The sequence below is a fragment of the Pristiophorus japonicus genome, chromosome 4 (assembly GCF_044704955.1).
Source record: "Pristiophorus japonicus isolate sPriJap1 chromosome 4, sPriJap1.hap1, whole genome shotgun sequence".
Classification (NCBI taxonomy): domain Eukaryota; kingdom Metazoa; phylum Chordata; class Chondrichthyes; family Pristiophoridae; genus Pristiophorus; species Pristiophorus japonicus.
Window position 1 is genome coordinate 57,010,836 of NC_091980.1, and position 20,980 is coordinate 57,031,815.

General features: G+C 44.5%; 1 protein-coding gene across 3 annotated transcripts in view; it reads left to right on the top strand.

The window, feature by feature from the left end:
• LOC139262921 (pterin-4-alpha-carbinolamine dehydratase 2-like) overlaps positions 1 to 18,835 on the top strand; it is a 72,133-nt gene extending 53,298 nt beyond the window's left edge. For all 3 annotated transcript variants that reach the window (XM_070878222.1, XM_070878223.1, XM_070878224.1), the window contains 2 exons: positions 8,656 to 8,736; positions 13,068 to 18,835. In XM_070878222.1, coding sequence (XP_070734323.1) covers positions 8,656 to 8,736; positions 13,068 to 13,166 — 180 coding nt within the window. In that variant the 3' untranslated portion in view covers positions 13,167 to 18,835. The remainder of the gene's footprint in view (positions 1 to 8,655; positions 8,737 to 13,067) is intronic.
• The last annotated feature ends 2,145 nt before the right edge of the window (positions 18,836 to 20,980 follow it).

Consider the following 20,980-nt stretch of genomic DNA (forward strand, 5'->3'; position numbering starts at 1 on the left):
ATTTTAGTAGAAAACACCTTGCATGCAATGTAGGTAAATGCACTTCACGTATATTTGCTTAACAAACATCTACCACCAATGATTGGAAATACATATGTGAGGTATCATGTGAGAGATATGATATCCAATCCAGATCACAGGGGTCCTGATGTTACACCCTGAGTTATGCAATTGTGTAGTTAGATATTGGAAAGCAAAATGCTCAGACTCCTTGGGAAAGCACTGCCACATCTCAGAGAATTGCTAAAGGAGACCTTAAACTTGTAATAATCATACAGTGAAAAAGTGGTTTGAAAAGTGAAATAGATGAAAGCGAATTGTTAGTAATCCTGACTACCATTAAGGGAGGTTGTGAATTTACCATCTCTGCAATCTCAGAATGGCTTATTTAGCACAAATAGAAAAGAATAATGGGCTAGAGTTTCTGTCTATTGATTATAAATGGGTGGAAATTCAATCCCAATATTATAAAGAAAAAATTCTATTATTTGGGGAACAGAAAGAATAGTTTGGAAATTAGTACCATGAAACGTTTGAAAGCTTCCTGAAGGTAGCTTGCATATCTATATGTAATTGCTAGAAGGTTCTATGGTCACTAATTGCAGAGCAATCTTCTCCTTCTTTAGCAGTCTCCTGGAGTCGAGGATGACTTGCTTCCACACTAATATGAATTCATAAGGTGACTGATGAGACCAATGCGGGATCTACATTTCTGTCACTGGTTGGGCAGGTGGTGGTTAAAGGGGCGGGTGGATGGGGTGCTTAGTTTGTCTTACACTCCTTCCGTTGTTTGTGCTTGGTTTCCATGTACTCCAAATGAAGAGACTCGAAGTGTTCGGCACCTTCTTGGATGATTCTCCTCCACTTTGAGCGGTCTTCGGCCATGGATTCCCGAGAGTTGTTGGGGATGTTGCATTTTTTCAAGGTGGCTTTGAGGGTGTTCTTGAAGTGTTTTCTCTGCCCTCCTGTGACTCGCTTGCCATGCCAGAGCTCAGAATAAAGTGCTTGTTTCGGGAGTCTAGCATCGGGCATGTGGACAGTGTGGCCCGTCTATCGGAGATGATCGATTGTGGTCAATGCTTCGATGCTGGGGATTTTGGCCTGAGAGAGCCATGGATTTGCAGGATCTTGCGGAGGCAATGTTGGTGGTACTTCTCCAGTGCTTTGAGGTGCCTACTGTACATAGTCCATGTCTCTGAAGCACATAGGAGGGTGGGTATCACTACTGCTCTGTAGATCATGAGCTTGGTCTTTGAAAACTTTTTACCTCAGGCGACCAAAGGCTGCACTGACACTCTGAAGGCAGTGTTGGACTTTGTCATCGATGGTCTGTCTTTGGTATGGAAAGTGGTGCACATTGTCCAAGGTCTCGACATGCATCTTGATAATCGGTGGGCAGTGCTGTGTGGTGGGGGCAGGTTGGTAGAGAACCTTTGTCTTATGGATGTTTAATGTAAGGCCCAGACTCTCGTACGCTTCGGTGAAGGTGTCAACGATGGTTTGGAGTTCGGCGTCAGAGTGTGCACATGCGTAAGCGTCGTTTGCATACTGTAGTTCAATGACCGAGGTTGAAACAATCTTGGATCTGGACTGGAGGCGACGGAGGTTGAACAATTTCCCGTTTGTCCTGTAGATTAACTCCACTCCAGCAGGAAGCTTGTTAGAGGTGAAATGAAGCATTGCAGCGAAGAAGATTGAGAAGAGCGTTGGTGCGATGACAATCACTGCAGAGCTAGTCAGCAGTCACATTGAGAGGATTGAATAAAGACAAAATAGCTTCTATTACTGTGTAGTGTTTCTTTGTTATTGAAAGAACTGTAAGAGAGCTTATCTATTGAAAATCCTTTCTCTTCTTGCTCGAGGTAGTTTTATTTCAATGATGATAACTAGAGCCACATAGAAATGATTGAACAAGTCCTTTAATAGTGGTGTGCAATCATTTATAATTGTAGTTATAAGCAAAAATCACTGGTGTAGTAAATCTACAATATACTACTTTATAGAAAAAACAATGAATATTAAAAATCAGTTTTTAAAGATTAAAATGCAATAAAAAAAAAGCTTAAATGTTAATGAACAAAAACGGTCAATATATTGTGGGTTAAGTAAACGGAACCAATTTAATGAAATCCTAAATTGAAAGTAGCATCTCTGAAGGATGACTTTGACATGTATGAGCATGACTATTACTTAAACCCTTTCTGTAAAAAAAATGCTTGACGTCAATTTGTTTTTGAAAATAATGTGCTTTTAATTGTCTGTGAAACTTGGGCTTATTGCCCATTTTCTGAAGTAGTGCATAAGTAAATGTTTTCTTTAAACTGTTGAAATGTTTTGTATGCTTGGCTTTCAGGCCCATTTTCAATATAACATGCTGTGTGTTTGTAAAACATTATGGTAATCAATTGATCATGCAGATGGAGCACACTTTAATGTGGCTGTAAAATACCCTCGAACTGCCACTTCTATTTTGTTAATTTACCATTTTATTTGCTTGCTGAGTTCCTTAGGGCCCAAGTTTCGGCCTCAGTTGCTCCTGATTTTTTGGAGCAACTGGTGTAGAACGGAGTATCTTAGAAATTCAAATTCTCGGCATTTAGTTTGCTCCAGTTCTAGTCAGTTAGAACAGTTTCACTTTGGAACAGAATTTTTTTTCAAAAGGGGGCGTGTCCGGCCATTTACGCCTGTTTTCAAAGTTTCGGCAGTGAAAACTTACTCCAAACTAACTTAGAATGGAGTAAGTGAAGATTTTTGTACGCTCGAAAAAACCTTGTCTACACTTTAGAAAATCAGGCGTAGGTTACAAATCAGGCGTAGGGAATGGGGGGGGGGGGGTGTTTAAAGGGAAGTTTACAAACATTAAACACTTCAGTTTTACAAATAAAGAGCCATCATCAATAATAAATGATAAAAACATCAATAAATCAACCAATAAATCAATCAAAAACAATTAATAAGAAATAATTTTTTAAAATCAACAAATAAAACATTTGCTACTTACCGACTGCAGCACCGGGAGCCCTCCAACAGTCTGTCTGTGTGTCTCTCACTCTCCGTCTGTCAGTGTCTGTGTTTCTGACAGCGAGGGAAGGGGGATGAGGGGGGAGCAAGGAGAAGGGGGGGAAAGGAGAAGGGGGGAGAAGGGGAAAGGGGAAGGAGAGGGGGGGAGCAAGGAGAAGGGGGGGAAAGGAGAAGGTGGGGGGAAAGGAGAAGGGGGAGGGAGGCTGAACGGGCCGGGCCCAGCCAGGCCCAGCCAGGCCCAAGACTTCGGGCAGGACCCGTCCCCAGCACCAGATTTTACAGGTAGGTGGCATTGGGTCGGGTCGGGTCGGGGGGGCGGAGGGAGGTCGGGTCGGGTCCAGTCCGGTCCAGGCGTGGGAGGGGGGGCGGTCGGGAGCACGGGTCGGGTCGGGGGGGGGGGGGGAGAGGAGGTCGGGTTGGTTCGGGTAGGGGGGGGAAGGAGGGAGCGCGGGTCGGGTCGGTTCCGGCGGGGGGATGGAGGTCAGGTTGGGTCGGGTCGGTTCGGGGGCGGGGGGAGGGAGGTCAGGTTGGGTCCGGGTCGGTTCGGGGGGGGGGGGGGGGGGGCGGGGGAGGGAGTCGGGTCCGGTCTGGGAGCGGGGAGGGGAGGAGGGAGCGGGAGTCGAGTCGGGTCGGGAGGAAGCAGGAGCTGGGCGTGGGAGGCAGCCTTATGCACGCAGCCCCAGTGAGGCCATTCGGCCAGGGCTAGGGGCTGCGTGTGCTTCGGGCCCCTCCCATACAGTTTTGGGTGCCTGGAGCTACTGCACTTGCGCGCCCACTGTAGCGCGCATGTGCAGAGGTCCCAGCACTGTTTTCAGGCAGGGACCTAGCTCCGCCCCTACAGCTCGTGTTGCGCCGCGCCTGACTCCAGAGGACCAGCAGGGAGCCAGAGAATCTAAGTTTTTTTTAGGCGCACTTTGTGGCGCGAAGAAACGAGCGTCCAGGTCGGGAGAAAGGCGCGGCCGAAACTTGGACCCTTAGAGTTGTGCTTATTTCATTCCTAAAATGGTGCTTGAATGTGACATTTAGGGCCCAAGTTTCGGGACGCGCCTAAAAACGGCGCAGCCGGACCTGCATGCCCGTTTTGCGGCAGAAAGTGCGCCTAAAAAAAAAAAATCCCTATCTTCGGCTCCCTGCAGGTCTTCTACAGCCGGGCGCAGCGGCAGCACGAGCTGTTGGGGATGGAGCCAGGTCCCTGCGCGAAAACAGTGCCGGGACCTCTGCACATTCTGCGCTACAGTGGCGCGCATGTGCAGTAGCTCCAGGCGCCCAAAATTATGTGGGAGGGGCCCGAAGCACGCAGCCCCTAGCCCTGGCCGAATGGCCTCACTGGGGCTGTGTGAATAAGGCTCCTCCCACGCCCAGCTCCTGCTTCCTCCGACCCAATTCGACTCCCGCTCGCCCCCACCCCCGGCGATCCGACCTCCGCGACTCTCTCTCCCCCACCCCCCCCCCCCGGACCTCCGTGCCCCCCTCCCCCCACCCGAGACCCGACACCACCTACCTGTAAATCTAGTCCGAGGTCTTGGGCCCGCCGTTCAGCTCCTTCTCTCCCTCCCCCATCCCCTCCTCCTTCCTCATTCCTCCTCCTTCCTCTCCCTCCACCTCCCCTCTCTCCTCCCTCCCCCCTCCTTCCTCCTTCCCTCCCTCTTTTTTTCCTCCCTCCTCTCTCCTTCCCTCCCTCCCCTCCTCTCTCCTTCCCTCCTCCCTCACTCCCTCTCCTTCCCCCCTCCCTACATCCTCCTCTCCCTCTCCCCTTCTCCCCCCTTCTCCCCCTCCCCCCACTTCCCTTCTCCCCACCTCCCTTCCCCCACCTCCCTTCTCCCCCCCCCACCTCCCTTCTCCTCCCCCTCCCTTCTCCCCCCCTCCCACCTCCCTTTTCTCTCACCTCCCACCTCCCTTCTCCCCCCCCCCCCACCTCCCTTCTTCCCCTTCTCCCCTTCTCCACCTCCCTTCTTCCCCTCCCCTTCTCCCCTTCCCCTTCTCCCCCCCCCACCTCCCTTCTTCCCCTCCCCTTCCCCTTCTCCCCCTCCCCTTCTCCCCCTCCCCCCCTTCTCCCCCTCCCCTCGCTGTCAGAAACACAGACACTGACAGACAGAGAGTGAGAGACACACAGACAGACAGATAGAGACACTGACAGAGACACACTGGGGGGACCGTCCCAGCACGCTGTTGGAGAACTCCCGGTGCTGCAGTCGGTAAGTAGAAAATGTTTTATTTATTGATTTTTTAAATTTTTTTTATTTTTTATTAATTTTTTTTGATTGATTTATTGGTTGATTTATTGATGTATTTATCATTTATTATTGATGATGGCTCTTTATTTGTAAAACTGAAGTGTTTAATGTTTGTAAACTTCCCTTTAAACCCCCCCCCCTCCCCATTCCCTACGCCTAATTTGTAACCTACGCCTGATTTTCTAAAGTGTAGACAAGGTTTTTTCAAACGTACAAAAATCTTCACTTACTCCACTCTAAGTTAGTATGGAGTAAGTTTTCACTGACGAAACTTTGAAAACAGGCGTAAGTGGCCGGACACGCCCCCTTTTGAAAAAAAAATTCTGTTCCAAAGTGAAACTGTTCTAACTGACTAGAACTGGAGCAAACTAAATGCCGAGAATTTGAATTTCTAAGATACTCCGTTCTACACCAGTTGCTCCAAAAAATCAGGAGCAACTGAGACCGAAACTTGGGCCCTCAATGTGGAAAAAATATGTCACTGAACTAAAATGAATGAATTGTGTAGAAACTATGATGGTATAGGCATAGAATAAGGCTGATGTTTTCCCACACAATAGCCAGTTTGAGGGCGACTGCCCCAGTCTACTCTTAGCACTGGATCTCTGAGGAGCAATGCCAGAGGTTTCCAGTCTGTTCCATTGGATGAAAATATTTTGCAGTGGAAGGAGACCCAAGAAAGAGGGAAATAATTTTTTAAAGGGAGCATTCCTCTGGAAAAAAACAATACTTGAAGCTTTCTGTTGGTGAAACGATCTATATATAAATGGACAGACACATGGCAGGTGAAATTTAATACCAAGAAGTGTGAAGTGTTTCATTTTGGTAGGATGAATGAGGAGAGGCAATATAAACTAAATGGTACAATTTTAAAGGAGGTGTAGAAACAGAGACCTGGGGGTGTATATAAACATGTCTTTGAAGGTGGCAGGACAAGTTGAGGCTGTTAAAAAGGCACATGAATCCTTGGCTTTATAATAGGCACAGAGTACAATAACAAAGAAGTTATGCTAAATCTTTTATAAAACACTGGTTAGGCCCCTGCTGGAGTAATGTGGCCAATTCTGCACACCACACTTAAGGAAGGATGTTGAAGCATTGGAAAGGGTGCAGATGAGATTTACTAGAATGGTTCCAGGGCTGAAAGTCTTCAGTTACAGAGAGACTAAAGAAACTGGGGTTGTTTTCCTTAGAGCGGAGAAAGTTAAGGGGAGATTTGAGAGAGGTGTTCAAAAATCTTGAATGGTTTTGATAGGGTAAATAAGAACAAACTGTATCCAGTGGCAGAAGTGAGAAACTGTTTACAGTGGCAGATGCATTGGTAACCAGAGGACACAGATTTAAGGTAATTGGCAAAAGAACCAGAGGCAACACGAGGAAAAAAATGTTTATGCAGTGAATTATTATGATCTGGAATGCACTACCTGAAATTGCACTCGTTTTGAGAAGTGTTTTTTTCCCTTGAATTTCTGCTCAAACTCATTTGCATATTGTCGAATGTTAAATCTGTCATGAACCAGTGCAATTAGGCAGCGTTTTAAAACTTAATTTAAAAAAAAATTATTCGATACCGGTATATTTTTACGCGTTCAGTTTGATTAATACAGCTGAAAATGGGTTTGTCACAAAAAAATAACAATTTTTAATCTGCCAATTCACCAACCATGAGTAACCTGATTTTAAATGACTGAAAATTATTAAAACAGAATATACATAACAATTTCTAGTTATATTGGGGTACAGTAGTCGATTTCTTAGTAAATTAAATAAATTACATTCAAAACATTCAAAAACTTACCTATTAGTTGTCCTTTTGCCCCCCAAAACAGCTTAATTTTTAGAGGCTCTTCGAAGGCCTGAAAAGATGCATATATTAGCAGAAACTCCCAATGGTGCTATTGCACCCTGGGGGCGTGGCCAGTTTTATGGGCGGGGCCAGATTCTAGAATTATGTTTTTATAAACTAGCGCAAAAGATCGCTGAAACTTGATTTGCACCAAGCATAATTTGCACTTAAAATTCTGTGATCTTTTGCGTCGATTACACCGATTTTTTTATTTCTAGTGAATTGCGCTGATAGAAACAAGGCAGCCGAGCGGAAACTCTACCCCTTACATTTACATGCTGTTGACAAATCATAGAAACTGGTCTGTGAGCAACTTACAGGTTCTGTTAGTAACAAGTACCTTTAGTCATTAGTTTTTCTGGATTTAGATTCGCATCAGATGTCAAAATTCCAAAACTAGTCAATATCGTGAGATTTATTTCCAAATCTTTTAAAACAGGTACCTTGTGTAAACTGGTTGCAGTGCCTTTTTATATTTATTAGATTTAACCCACTCACCAGAGTAATGAACATTATGATTTCATGCAGAGCTAATGGAGTTGTTCTTGTAATGCTCATATCCACCTGTTCAAATATTTAACAGTTCTTATTCATGCCAAATTTTGGCCAGTTTTTGATATATAGTTGCATCTGCTAGGAACTTTGTTGAACTTATCCAAATTGACTTAATTTTAAGATGTTTACAGTCAGCAGAGAGGAGACCTTTTTCCCCCATCAGTCTGAAGTGTGTTCTAACCCAGATCACTGAGGTGAAAAGATTGTGTACTGTGTCAGCTAATGATTTTCCTACTCTTAATTAGTTATGTGGTTTGAAAGGTTGAAATTTGTTCTGGTGAGTTTGTAACTAGAGTGCTGGACTTTCAGTTAGGTGTGGGGTGGGAGCAGCAGGGACTGTAGTCAATCGATTTTTGAGCCATATTGCTGCTCAGGCTAATCTATTCTCACAGCCAAAACTAGAGGCCCAGGATGAAAAAGAGGCATTTTGGTGTTGGCCTCTCTTTTCCATTCGTCTTTTCCTCTTGACCCATTCTTAAAGCTTGGACAAATATGTATTTCTGACACAATCAATATGACAGTATATTCTCTTCTATAAAGACCTGATGAAACCTCTCTCAAGATGGCGTTCTTGTAAACAATGATCGCCGACTTAATTTTTCAAAATACAGATACATTTCCACCAAGATTGATTTGAGCAACTCGATGAACAATTAATTTGAGAAATTCACAGCATCAAAAATCATTGATTCTTGCTATACTAGGAACAAACCAGGCCTAGAAATTGTGTTTAATCTAGGATTTGATGCAAAAATACTTAATGCAGTCCTTAAGGATGGTTGCTCTCTGGTCATGACACAACATTAATCTTTAAATTAGGCTCTTTTTTAATTTTGGAGGGTTTAAAAAAAAAAGTTTTTGCACAATATTATCTACTGCTACTCACAGAAGTTTATCAAAATTTGAGTCGTGTATTCAACTTGCCCTTTTTGATAGTTTGTTGAATGATGGTTTTGTTGGAAGTTGTTAACTTTTTGTTAAAACAAAATCTCATTCCAGGCCTTTGGGTTTATGACACGTGTGGCTTTACAAGCAGAGAAACTAAATCATCACCCTGAATGGTTCAATGTGTACCACAAGGTAATGTGAACACTGGTGAGTTTGACAGTAAATTGTAGTATATTCTCTCTGTCTGTCTATCTATATCTATCACATATATCTATCATATATATCATATATATAAAAATTGTTTTTTAATATATATATATATATATCATTACTTTCAAACCCAGTTATACAGAGTGATGTGTCTACAGGCACACCATATTTCCCCCACACTCCAAAGCAGTGTGATCATGTTTTTTGCAAAAAGGCGCATAGTTAGGTATGAAACTTGTCAGGTATTACAAGCCCTTACTAGTGTGTTCTCAGACATATTGCTATCTTGGTTAATGTGCTACTGCTGGTTGGCTCTGAATCTTTCCTTTGATGTTTGTTACAGAGATCTGCACAGGAGGATCAAAGGGGCTTAACCATTAGTAGCGTGGCAACTAAGAGCATTATGTGTGAGTTTAGTGCTGCTTTTAGCCCATCCAGACTATTGCCAATTTAAACTGAGATCAGAGTAAGTGCTAGGATTGCTTCCTATATTTTATTTTGATATCCGCTATGTTAACCCACAGAGTAGATCTAGTATATGTACATCATTCTGACAAGAAGTGCTAGATGCATTTTGTAAGGAACTGCTTTTTAGAATGGAATTCTATTCTGTTCTAAACCAAAAATATAGAATAGTGCAGATGCTGGAAATCTGAAACAAAACCATAAAATCCTTGAAACACTCATTCAGGCAGCTGCTGTAAAGAAAGGAAAAATATTAACCTTTCAGACATGGCCCTTTATCAGAACTGGAAGATGGTGTATTTGGACTTCCAGAAGGCATTTGACAAGGTGCCACATAAAAGGTTACTGCACAAGATAAAAGTTCACTGGGTTGGGGGTAATATATTAGCATGGTTAGAGGAATGCTAACGAACAGAGAACAGAGAGTCGGGATAAATGGTTGTCGATCAGTAACTGGTGGGGTGCCGCAGGGATCTCAACTATTTACAATCTATATTAACGACTTGGAAGAAGTGACTGAGTGTAACGTAGCCAAGTTTGCTGATGAAACAAAGATGGGAGGAAAAGCAATGTGTGAGGAGGACACAAAAAATCTGCAAAAGGACATAGACTGGTTAAGTGAGTGGGCAAAAATTTGGCAGATGGAGTATAATGTTGGAAAGTGTGAGGTCATGCACTTTGGCAGAAAAAAATCAAAGAGCAAGTTATTATTTAAATGGAGAAAGATTGCAAAGTGCCGCAGTACTGCAAGACCTGGGGGTACTTATGCATGAAACACAAAAGGATGGTATGCAGGTACAGCAAGTAATCAGGAAGGCCAATGATATCTTGGCTTTGGAGTTCAGAGAAGGTTCACAAGGTTGATTCCGGGGATGAGGGGGTTGACATGAAGAAAGGTTGAGTAGGTTGGGCCTCTACTCGTTGAAATTCAGATGAATGAGAGGTGATCTTATCAAAATGTATAAGATTATGAGGGAGCTTGACAAGGTGGATGCAGAGAGGATGTTTCCATTGATGGGGAGACTAGAACTAGAGGGCACAATCTTAGAATAAGGGGCTGCCCATTTAAAACAGAGCTGAGGAGAAATTTCTTCTCTCAGAGGGTTGTAAATCTGTGGAATTCACTGCCCCAGTGGGCTGTAGAAGCTGGGATATGGAATAAATGTGACAGAAATAGACAATTTCTTAAACGATAAGGGGTTATGGGGAGCGGGCGGGGAAGTGGAGCTGAGTCCATGATCAGATCAGACATGATTTTATTGAATGGCGGAGCAGGCTCGAGAGGCCGCATGGCCTACTCGTGTTCCTAATTATTATGTTCTTATGTTCTAAGAAGGAACTGAGCAAGGGAAGGAGGTAGGGTGGGAGGGAGAAAAACATGCACAAGAAAAGAATAAGCTGAAGGTGAAGAAATGACAGGAGTGATAATGGCATAAGGCAAAAGGTGAGAGAAATTAAGTGTAAAAGAGATAAAGGGGAGAAATGGAAAAACTTGCATTTATATCGAGCCTTTTCACAGCCTCAGAACGTCCCAAAGCACTTTACAACAAATGAAGTACTTTTGGAGCGTGGTCATAGTTTTGTAAGGAAACGCGGCAACCAATTTACGCACATTTGCAAACGACAATGTGATGATGATCAGATAATCTGTTTTAGTGATGTTGGTTGAGTGATAAATATTGACCAGGAAACCAAGAAGGGCTCCCCTGCTCTTCTACAAAATAATGCCATGTCTACCCGAGAGGGCAAAAGGGGCCACGGCAATTTTGCCTTTGAGCTGCGGCTGGGCAGCGATCCGGAGGTAGCGGCTAGGCCACACAACGACTTTACAATTGAAATAACTGCGCATGCCCGAGAAATGGAATGGGCTGCGCAGCCGTTAAAGGGGCCACGCACCCAAACAAAAATTAGCGGGAACATTGGGCCTCGGTTTAACGTCTCATCCAAAAGACGGCACTCTGACAGTGCAGCATTCCCTCAGTACTTCACTGAAATGTCAGCCTGGATTTTGAGCTCTAGTCTCCGGAGTGGGACTTGTACCCACAACCTTATGACTCAGATGATTTTGCTACCACTGAGCTGTGCTAACATTGTGTCTTAGTAGTAGCATGAACATCAACCATAGCTCATATGTGCAATTATATAATGGAATTAGATTCTAATTGTCCTGAGGGTATCTGTGCACTTGCTGTAATATTTTTGTTGTCCTTTGTTACAAACTGGGGCAAGCATTTGTGTACAACTTTGCCCTATGTGACATTATGAAGTTTCACTCCAATGAAATAAATTGGAAGTGCTGCTGCTTTCAGGTGACTGGTCATTTTCCTGTCATGGAATGGAATATTATATCTCATGAGGGGGAGAGTTCTGTACAAAATGCATGCTTCTAGATATCTAGCAAGCAATGCAAAGTATAAAACGCTAACAACTGGAACCCTCAGTAATTGTGCGGATATCCCTTCCTGACATTTGGAATTATGGGATAAGTCAAATGAAAATACTTCCCATTTAACTAGCGGTGAAAGCAAAGATCACTGATTTGGATGTGTGCTTTTGGTCACATATGCTGTGGTAGGATGTGAGTTTACACCAATTATTTTGTTCGCACATGACCAGTTCCTGATCTTAACCAGGCTTTTGGGGGACGGGGTAGCACAAAAACTGTCTGCCATGGAGGGAGGAACAAATGATGCTTGAATGCCTCCAACTGCAACTCGGGATCGGCATAAGTAGTGGCTTTAGAGTAACATTTTTGATGGCTGTTTGATGGGCAAATAATGCGATACAAGAGAAAATTTCAAAAAAATTGTTTTTGCTGGGGAAACGAAAATAAATTGTTCTTGTATCAGTGTGTTCACAAATATTACTTCCAGGAGGCATCTTTCTGAATTATTCCATGCCAGCTAGCATGTGGGACAGGAAGGGGCGTTGGGTGGTCACCGATTTAGTGTGAATAAGATCAATGGAGCAGGAGTTGGGTCTGGTGCACAAAATGAGCTCAGAGGGAATATGGGGAGATGGAAGAAACTCGAGAAAGGCACAGGTTGAGAGCTGGGCAGGGGGGGACTGCTGAGGGATGTTTGGGTCAGGGAAGGGGGAGAAGCAGCAGTGGCAGCTGATTTGTTTTTTTGGGGTATTGATTGGCCAGGACACTAGGAGAACTCCTCTGCTCCCTTAATAGTGCCATGGGACCTTTTGTGTCTATCTGAACAAGGAGTCAGGACCTCGGTTTAACATCTGAGCCAAAAGGTGGTGCCTCTGACAATGTGGCACTCCATCAGTGCTGCACTGAAGTGTCAGCCTCAGTTATTCACTCAAGTTTTGGAGTGGGGTTTGAACTCATGACATTTTGACTTGGAGGCCAGATATTTATAGATGCAAATTGGAGATTAAACACTGGTATAATCACAAATCGGAGCAGGTGGAATAAACAAAACTCACCTTTTTATTACAAATGCGGATAGAAGCGCACACTTGAACCTTTAGTTGTGAAAAAAATAGATGCCACCTACCTTCAACAGTTTTGCCTAAAATTAGCTGCTCATGTATAAATTAAACTTGACAGTAGAATATGACCTCTACTCTAGAAATTTCTCAGGCGTTTTCTTTTTGTTTGAGAGCCTCTTGTCTCTGTAGTAAAAACTGTCAACAACTTTTCATCACCCTTCTTCTGTTTTATTTCCCATCTTTCAAGAACTACAAAAGCCACATAAGAGACTGTACAAAGCAACAGCTCCAATGAAAACAAGCAAAGCCGAAACAAAAAGGAGATTGTGAAATTCATTCAGCCCACTGTAAGATTGCCTCTCCCCTACATATTAACATTGAATATTTCCATTCCTCCCCAGGTTCAGATAACTCTTTTCACACATGACTGTGGTGGTCTCTCCAAAAAAGATGTCAAACTCGCAAAGTTCATCGAACAGGCGGCTGCTTCAATAAATTAGTTATTTTTATGCTTTTTTTAAAAAAAAAAAGGTTCAATGTGAAATGTGATTCATTCTAAGGTACTTTAAACCGAGCTAAACATTCAGATTAGAAGCAATAATAGAATATGTAATCCTGAATTTGAAGAAATATTTAGTCAAAAATTAGGATGCTAAAACTGGAACTGCAAAGAATGGAAAGTTATTTTTGAGCTGAGTTCTCCTCTGTTTACTGATCACTGCAAAATCATTTGTAACAATCTGCTGGTATAATACAGAAACCAACAATTTGAATACAGCAGTGCAAGGACATCAGACTTGTCCTTGTATCTGGGATGCTGCTGGTGCAGTATTCATGGGAAATTGTGTTGCTTCTGCTGGGTTTGGTTTGCATAATGGCAGGAATAATAAAGGCAAATGGAATATCCATTAATAGAAACATAGAAATTTACAGTGCAGAAGGAGGCCACTTCGGCCCATCGTGTCCGCGCCAGCCGACAAAGAGCCGCACGGCCCTTGGTCAGGAGCCCTGAAGGTTACATATAAACCTATGAACAATGACGGCAAGGCAAAGAACACTCAGCTAAACCAATCCGCCTCACACAACTGCGACACCCCTTATATTGAAACATTCTACACTCCACCCCAACTGGAGCCATGTGATCTCCTGGGAGAGGCAAAAACCAGATTAAAAACCTAGGCCAATTTAGGGAGAAAAAATCTGGGAAAATTCCTCTCTGACCCATCCAGGCGATCGAAATTAGTCCAGGAGATCACCCTGGCCTTATTTTATTCCCTGCAGTACTTACCATTATATCTGCCCCATCCAACAAAAGGTTATCCAGCCTAATACCAATTACCAGCTCAAGGTCCGTAACCCTGCAGGTTACTGCACTTTAAGTACCCATCCAACCATCTGTTAAAAGTGGTGAGGGTTTCTACATCCATCACTCTTCCAGGCAACGAGTTCCAGATCCCCACAACCCTCTGCATAAAGAAGCCCCCCCGCCCCATAATCCCATTAAACCTTCCACCAACCACCTTAAAACTATGCCCCCTCATAATAGACCCCTCCACCAATGGAAATAGGCCCTTACTATCCACTATGTCCAGGCCCCTCAACATTTTGTACACCTCAATGAGGTCTCCTCTCAACCTCTTTTGTTCCAATGAGAACAAACCCAGCCTATCCAATCTGTCCTCATAACTAAGATTCCCCATTCCAGGCAGCATCCGAGTAAATCTCCTCTGCACCCTCTCTAGTGCAATCACGTCCTTCCTATAATACGACGACCAGAACTGCACGCAGTACACCAGCTGTGGCCTAACCAAAGTATTATACAATTTAAGCATAATCTCCCTGCTCTTATATTGCCTCGGCCAATAAAGGCAAGCATTCCGTATGCCTTCTTAACCACCTTATCCAGCTGGCCTGCTACTTTCAGGGATCTGTGGACAAGGACTCCAAGGCCCCTTTGTTCATCTACACTATTAAGTGGCCTACCACTTAATGTGTATATCCTTTCCTTATTAGCCTTCCCAAAGTGCATCACCTCACACTTCTCGGAATTAAATTCCATTTGCCACTGCTCTGTCCACCTGACCAGTAGAAACATAGAAACGTAGAAATTAGGTGCAGGAGCAGGCCATTCGGCCCTTCGAGCCTGCACCGCCATTCAATCAAATCATGGCTGAACATTCAACCTCAGTACTCTTTTCCTGCTTTCTCTCCATACCCCTTGATCCCTTTGGCCGTAAGGGCCGTATCTAACTCCCTTTTGAATATATCTAACGAACTGGCCTCAACAACTTACTGCGGTAGAGAATTCCACAGGTTAACCACGTTCTGAGTGAAGAAGTTTCTCCTCATCTTGGTCCTAAATGGCTTACCTCTTATTCTTAGACTGTGACTCCTGGTTCTGGAACTCCCCAGCAACGGGAACATTCTTCCTGCCTCTAACCTGTCCAATCCCGTCAGAATTTTATATGTTTCCATGAGATCTCCTCTCATTCTTCTAAACAAAAGATTACTGCAGAAGATAGAGGTATGCGGAGTCAGAGGAAATGTATTAGCATGGATAGAGAATTGGCTGTCGAGCAGAAAGCAGAGAGTCGGGATAAATTGGTCCTTTTCGGGTTGGAAATCGGTGGTTAGTGTGTGCCACAGGGATCGGTGCTGGGACCACAACTGTTTACAATATACATAGATGACCTGGCAGAGGGGACAGAGTGTAGTGTAACAAAATTTGCAGATGACACAAAGATTAGTGGGAAAGCGGGTTGTATAGAGGACACAGAGAGGCTGCAAAGAGATTTGGATAGGTTAAGCGAATGGGCTAAGGTTTGGCAGATGGAATACAATGTCGGAAAATGTGAGGTCATCCACCTTGGGAAAAAAAACAGTAAAAGGGAATATTATTTGAATGGGGAGAAATTAGAACATGCTGCGGTGCAGAGGGACCTGGGGGTCCTTGTACATGAATCCCAAAAAGTTAGTTTGCAGGTGCAGCAGGTAATCAGGAAGGCGAATGGAATGTTGGCCTTCATTGCGAGAGGGATGGAGTACAAAAGCAGGGAGGTCCTGCTGCAACTGTATAGGGTATTGGTAAGGCCGCACCTGGAGTACTGCGTGCAGTTTTGGTCACCTTACTTAAGGAAGGATATACTGGCTTTGGAGGGGGTACAGAGATGATTCAATAGACTGATTCCGGAGATGAGGGAGTTACCTTATGATGATAGATTGGGTGGACTGGGTCTTTACTCGTTGGAGTTCAGAAGGATGAGGGGTGATCTTATAGAAACATTTAAAATAATGAAAGGGATAGACAAGATAGAGGCGGAGAGGTTGTTTCCACTGGTCGGGGAGATGAGAACTAGGGGGCAGAGCCTCAAAATACGGGGGAGCCAATTTAAAACCGAGTTGAGAAGGAATTTCTTCTCCCAGAGGGTTGTGAATCTGTGGAATTCTCTGCCCAAGGAAGTAGTTGAGGCTAGCTCATTGAATGTATTCAAGTCACAGATAGATAGATTTTTAACCAATAAGGGAATTAAGGGTTACGGGGAGCGGGCGGGTAAGTGGAGCTGAGTCCACGGCCAGATCAGCCATGATCTTATTGAATGGCGGAGCAGGCTCGAGGGGCTAGATGGCCTACTCCTGTTCCTAATTCTTATGTTCTTATGTTCTTATGTTGTTATAACTCCAGTGGATACAAGCCCAGTTGATCCAGTCTCTCATATGTCAGTCCTGCCATCCTGGGAATCAACCTGGTGAATCTTCGCTGTACTCCCTCAATAGCAAGAACATCCTTCCTCAGATTAGGAGACCAAAACTGAACACAATATTCCAAGTGTGGCCTCACCAAGGCTCTGTACAACTGCAGTAAGACCTCCCTGCTCCTATACTCAAATCCTCTAGCTATGAAGGCCAACATGGCATTTGCCTTCTTCACCGCCTGCTGTACCTGCATGCCAAACTTCAATGACTGATGTACCATGACACCCAGGTCTCGTTGCACCTCCCCTTTCCCTAATCTGTCACCATTCAAATAATATTCTGTCTTCCTGTTTTTGATTGACATCCTCCTGCAGCCCATGACTTTCCTCTTCATTATCACCCACACAGCCAATTTTAGTGCCGTCTGCAAACTTCTTAATCATGTTCCCTATATTCAAATCTAAATCGTTGATATACACCACAAAAAGCAAGGGGCCCACTACTGAGCTCTGTGGAACCCCACTGGAAACACCCTTCCAGTCACAAAAACTTTCAATTTGCTTCCTACCTCCAACTTGCCACTTTGCCCTGGATCCCATGGGCTTTAACCTTCATGACCAGTCTACTATGCGGGACCTCATCAAAAGCCTTGCTAAAGTCCATTTATACTACATCGTACGCACTACCCTCATCGACCATCTTGGTTACCTCCTCAAAAAATTCAATCAGGTTAGCCAAACACGATCTTCCCTTAACATATCCGTGCTGACTGCCCCTAATTAATCTTTGCCTTTCCTTATGCAGATGTATCCTGTCTTTCAGGATTTTTTCCAATAATTTTCCCACCACTGAGGTTAGGCTGACAGGCCTGTAATTACTCGGCCTATCCCTTTTTCCCTTCTTAAACATGGGTACTACATTAGCAGTCCTCCAATCCTCCGGCACCATGCTCAGATCCAATGTAGGTTCCATTTCCCTAAATATATATAATATCTAGTGTCTACACACACTTCCTGTCTGTAGTATCTTACTTTCTTTTATCACAATTTTTGGCAAACATTTTCCTATTGTAAATTCCTATGTCCACATTTATAATGGAAACTGTCTTATCACTTTGTCATTCACCCTTCCACTAAGTGTTTTAGCACCTCAGTTTTGCATCTCCCAGTTCTTCAGCCTTTATAGCAGAGGAGCTTTTATGCTTCAATGAACTCTACTGGTTCCTAAATTGTCATCAATTTTGTTATATCAAATCACAGTATTCTATATGAAATAAGGACCGAATATATGACTTTAAAATGGGAACTTAATTCTGTCTGTGTGCCCTGGTCCAATTATCTCCCATCCTCCTGTTCTGTTTCACCTGAAGGCAACTCTTGGTCTTGACTCCTCAGAACTAATAAATTTGCACAGTAAATTAGGGCAGTTTGGAGGTGCCACAGAGCAGTGGAGTGCAGAGCGAATTCTTCCTCCATTTCATTAAGTTTCCAATTTTAGCCATGTTGCTGTGGGGAAGGGTTGTATGACTTCCTATCGGCCACTTTCAAATGCTGCGAAAGGTTTTGGCTGAAGAAAGCTTTGCTGCATAGATTAATGTTTAAATTGACTTTATATTTTGTTCTAACCACAAGACAAGTTCTATTATTCAAGCCATGACTAAATCTCTCAGCAGAAAAATGAAAACTTCCAGCAAGTATTTTCATTTCAGTTGCAGAGCAGTTAATGTCTTCATGGTGAAAACCTTTACAAACAAGGAAAGTCAGAAACATAGGAATAGGAGTAGGCCATTCAGCCCCTTGAGCCTGTTCCACCATTCGATGAGATCATGGCTAACTCTATATACCTACCTTTGGCCCATATCCCTTAATACCTTTGGTTAACAAAACACTATCAATCTCCAATTTAAAATGAACAACTGATCTAGCATCAATTGTCGTTTGCGGAAGAGAGTTCCAAACTTCTACCACCCTTTGGGCCCAAGTTTCCATATGATTTGCGCCTGATTTTTAGGAGCAACTGGTGGAGAACGGACTATCTTAGAAATCGCAATTCTCCACATTTTTTTTTCTGCAGTTCTAGTCAGGTAGAACAGTTCTACTTTGGAACAGAATTTTTTCTTCAAAAGGGGGCGTGTCCGGCCACTGACGCCTGATTTGAAAGTTTCCACAGTGAAAACGTACTCCAAACTAAAGTAGAATGGAGCCAGTGAAGATTTTTGTAGAACTGAAAAAACCTGTTCTACACATTAAAAAATCAGGCGCAGGTTACAAATTAGGCGTCCAGAACGAGGTGGGGGGGGGAAGGGAACTCATTAAATTCTACAATAAATCCTTATTTATACTTCTACAAATATTATACAAATAAATCCAACCTGAATAAACATTTATAAGCCAAGAAAAGATTAAATAAACCATCTTCCTACCTGTGTGACAGTGCTTCAGGCACGGAGAATTCTGCAGCCGTTCGTGCCGCTGAGCGAGAGGGGGAGGGGGGGGGTGGGGGGGAGAAAGCCGTTCGTGTCGCTGAGCGGGAGGGGGAGAGAGAGAGAGGGAGGGATGGAGAGAGAGAGGGAGGGACGGAGAGAGAGAGGGAGAGAGGTGGAGGGAGAGAGAGAGGGAGGGTCGGAGGGAGAGAGAGGGAGGGACGGAGAGAGAGAGAGAGAGAGAGGTGGAGGGAGGAAAAGAGGGGGAGAAAGAGAGAGAGGGGAGAGAGGTGGAGGGAGGAAGAGAGGGGGAGAGAGAGAGAGAGAGAGAGGGGGAGAGGGGGAGGGAGAGAGAGAGAGAGAGGGGGAGAGGGAGGGAGAGGGAGGGAGAGAGGGGGAGGGAGAGCGAGAGAGAGAGAGAGAGGGGGAGGGAGGGAGGGAGGGAGGGAGAGGTCAGGTCGGATCGGATCCAGTCCGGGAGCGGGAGTCGGGTCCAGTGGGGGGGGGGGCGGGAGCGCGGGTCGGGTTGGGTCCAGTCGGGGGGGGGGAGCGGGGAGCGGGAACAGGAGCGTGGGTCGGGTCAGGTCAGTCGGGGGGGGGGGGAGCGGGTCTCGGGGTGGGGGGGGGGGAGCGGGTGTCGGGTCTGGTCGGCGGGGGGGGGGGGGCGGGGAGCGGGTGTCGGGTCTGGTCCGGAGGCAGGGGGGGGAGCGAGTGTCGGGTCTGGTCGGGCGGGGGGGGAAGCAGGAGCTGGCCGTGGGAGGAGCCTTATTCACGCAGCCCCAGTGAGGCCATTCAGCCAGGGCTAGGGGCTGCGTGCTTCGGGCCCCTCCCACACAGTTCGGCGCCTGGAGCTACTGCACTTGCATGCCCACTGTAGCGCGCATGTGCAGAGGTCCCGGCACTGTTTTCAGCGCAGGGACCTGGCTCCGCCCCCCCACAGCTCGTGCTGGCTGCGCCGAGGGCCAGAGGACCTCCAGGTAGGTGGAGAATACTGAGGATTTTTTTAGGCGCCGTTTTAGGCGCGAAAAACGGGCGCCCAGCTCGGAGGGGCGCCCGTTTCTTTTCTTGTGGAAACTTGGGTCCTTTGTATGTAGAAGTGTTTCCTAATTTCACTCCTGAAAGGTCTGACTCTAATTTTTAGACCATGCCCCTAGTCCTAGAATTCCCAACCAGCAGAAATAGTTTCTCTCTATCTACCCTATCTGTTCCCCTTAAAATCCTGACAACTTCACTCAGATCACCTCTTAACCTTCTAAATTCTAGGGAATACAACACTAAACTGTTTAATCTCTCCTCATGACTTAACCCTTGAAGTCCCGGTGTCATTCTGATAAACCTGCGCTGCACTCCTTCCAAGAAAGTAGAGGAAGCAGCAAATTGATAAATGGAGAATAATGGGTGGCTGGAATCTAGTCGAGCAGTTCAGTTGATTTGTATAGAAAATATAAAAATAAATACTTACGAGTGGGCTACAAGCTAGAACCTAATTGCGGGGTTCAGATGATGTCATGAATCAGAACAAAATTTGAGATTTATAAATAACTCTGCACCACAAGTTTGTAAACCGGACCTGAATTCCATTCCCATTATTGTTTTTATACCAGTAATGTTGAACTAATGGAATACCATTTTTTCTTGTAGTTTTGGACTTTCACCTTTTTTCTTTTTGCTTGCTGTGATGTTGTTTCAGTTGACAGTTGATACAAAAGAAGATATTCATAATGACATCCTCAGGAGGGCCAGTTACTATTTTAAATGTTGTTGAGTGGCAGGAATTTCTGCTGCATTGTAATATTGACTTAGTGGCTGCTGCGCTGTGGGTGGTGCTTGCTCATCCGGACTTTTGCGTGTGAACACTGGAACCACAATGCAAGAGCTATTGATGCCATCCTGAACAAGCATTGATGCAGTCTGGGACTGGTCCATCTCCCTTAACACGCCCTTTTCATGGAATTGGTGAGGGTTTAAGGAATGTACTCTTAAGTGTATCAATTAGTCAATGGACTATTGTGCTGAATGAAAAGTGTTTCTGTAAATGTCAGTGAAAATGTTTTTGTAAGTGTCAATTAAATGTGACTTTAGTAGGTTACCAATGTACTGTAATAGCATTTTGCAATGTAGGTTGCTTAGGTGTGATTGCTGCATTTCTCTATTTATATTTCTCAACTTTAACTCCAATTTTAGAGCCTGCCTGTATGC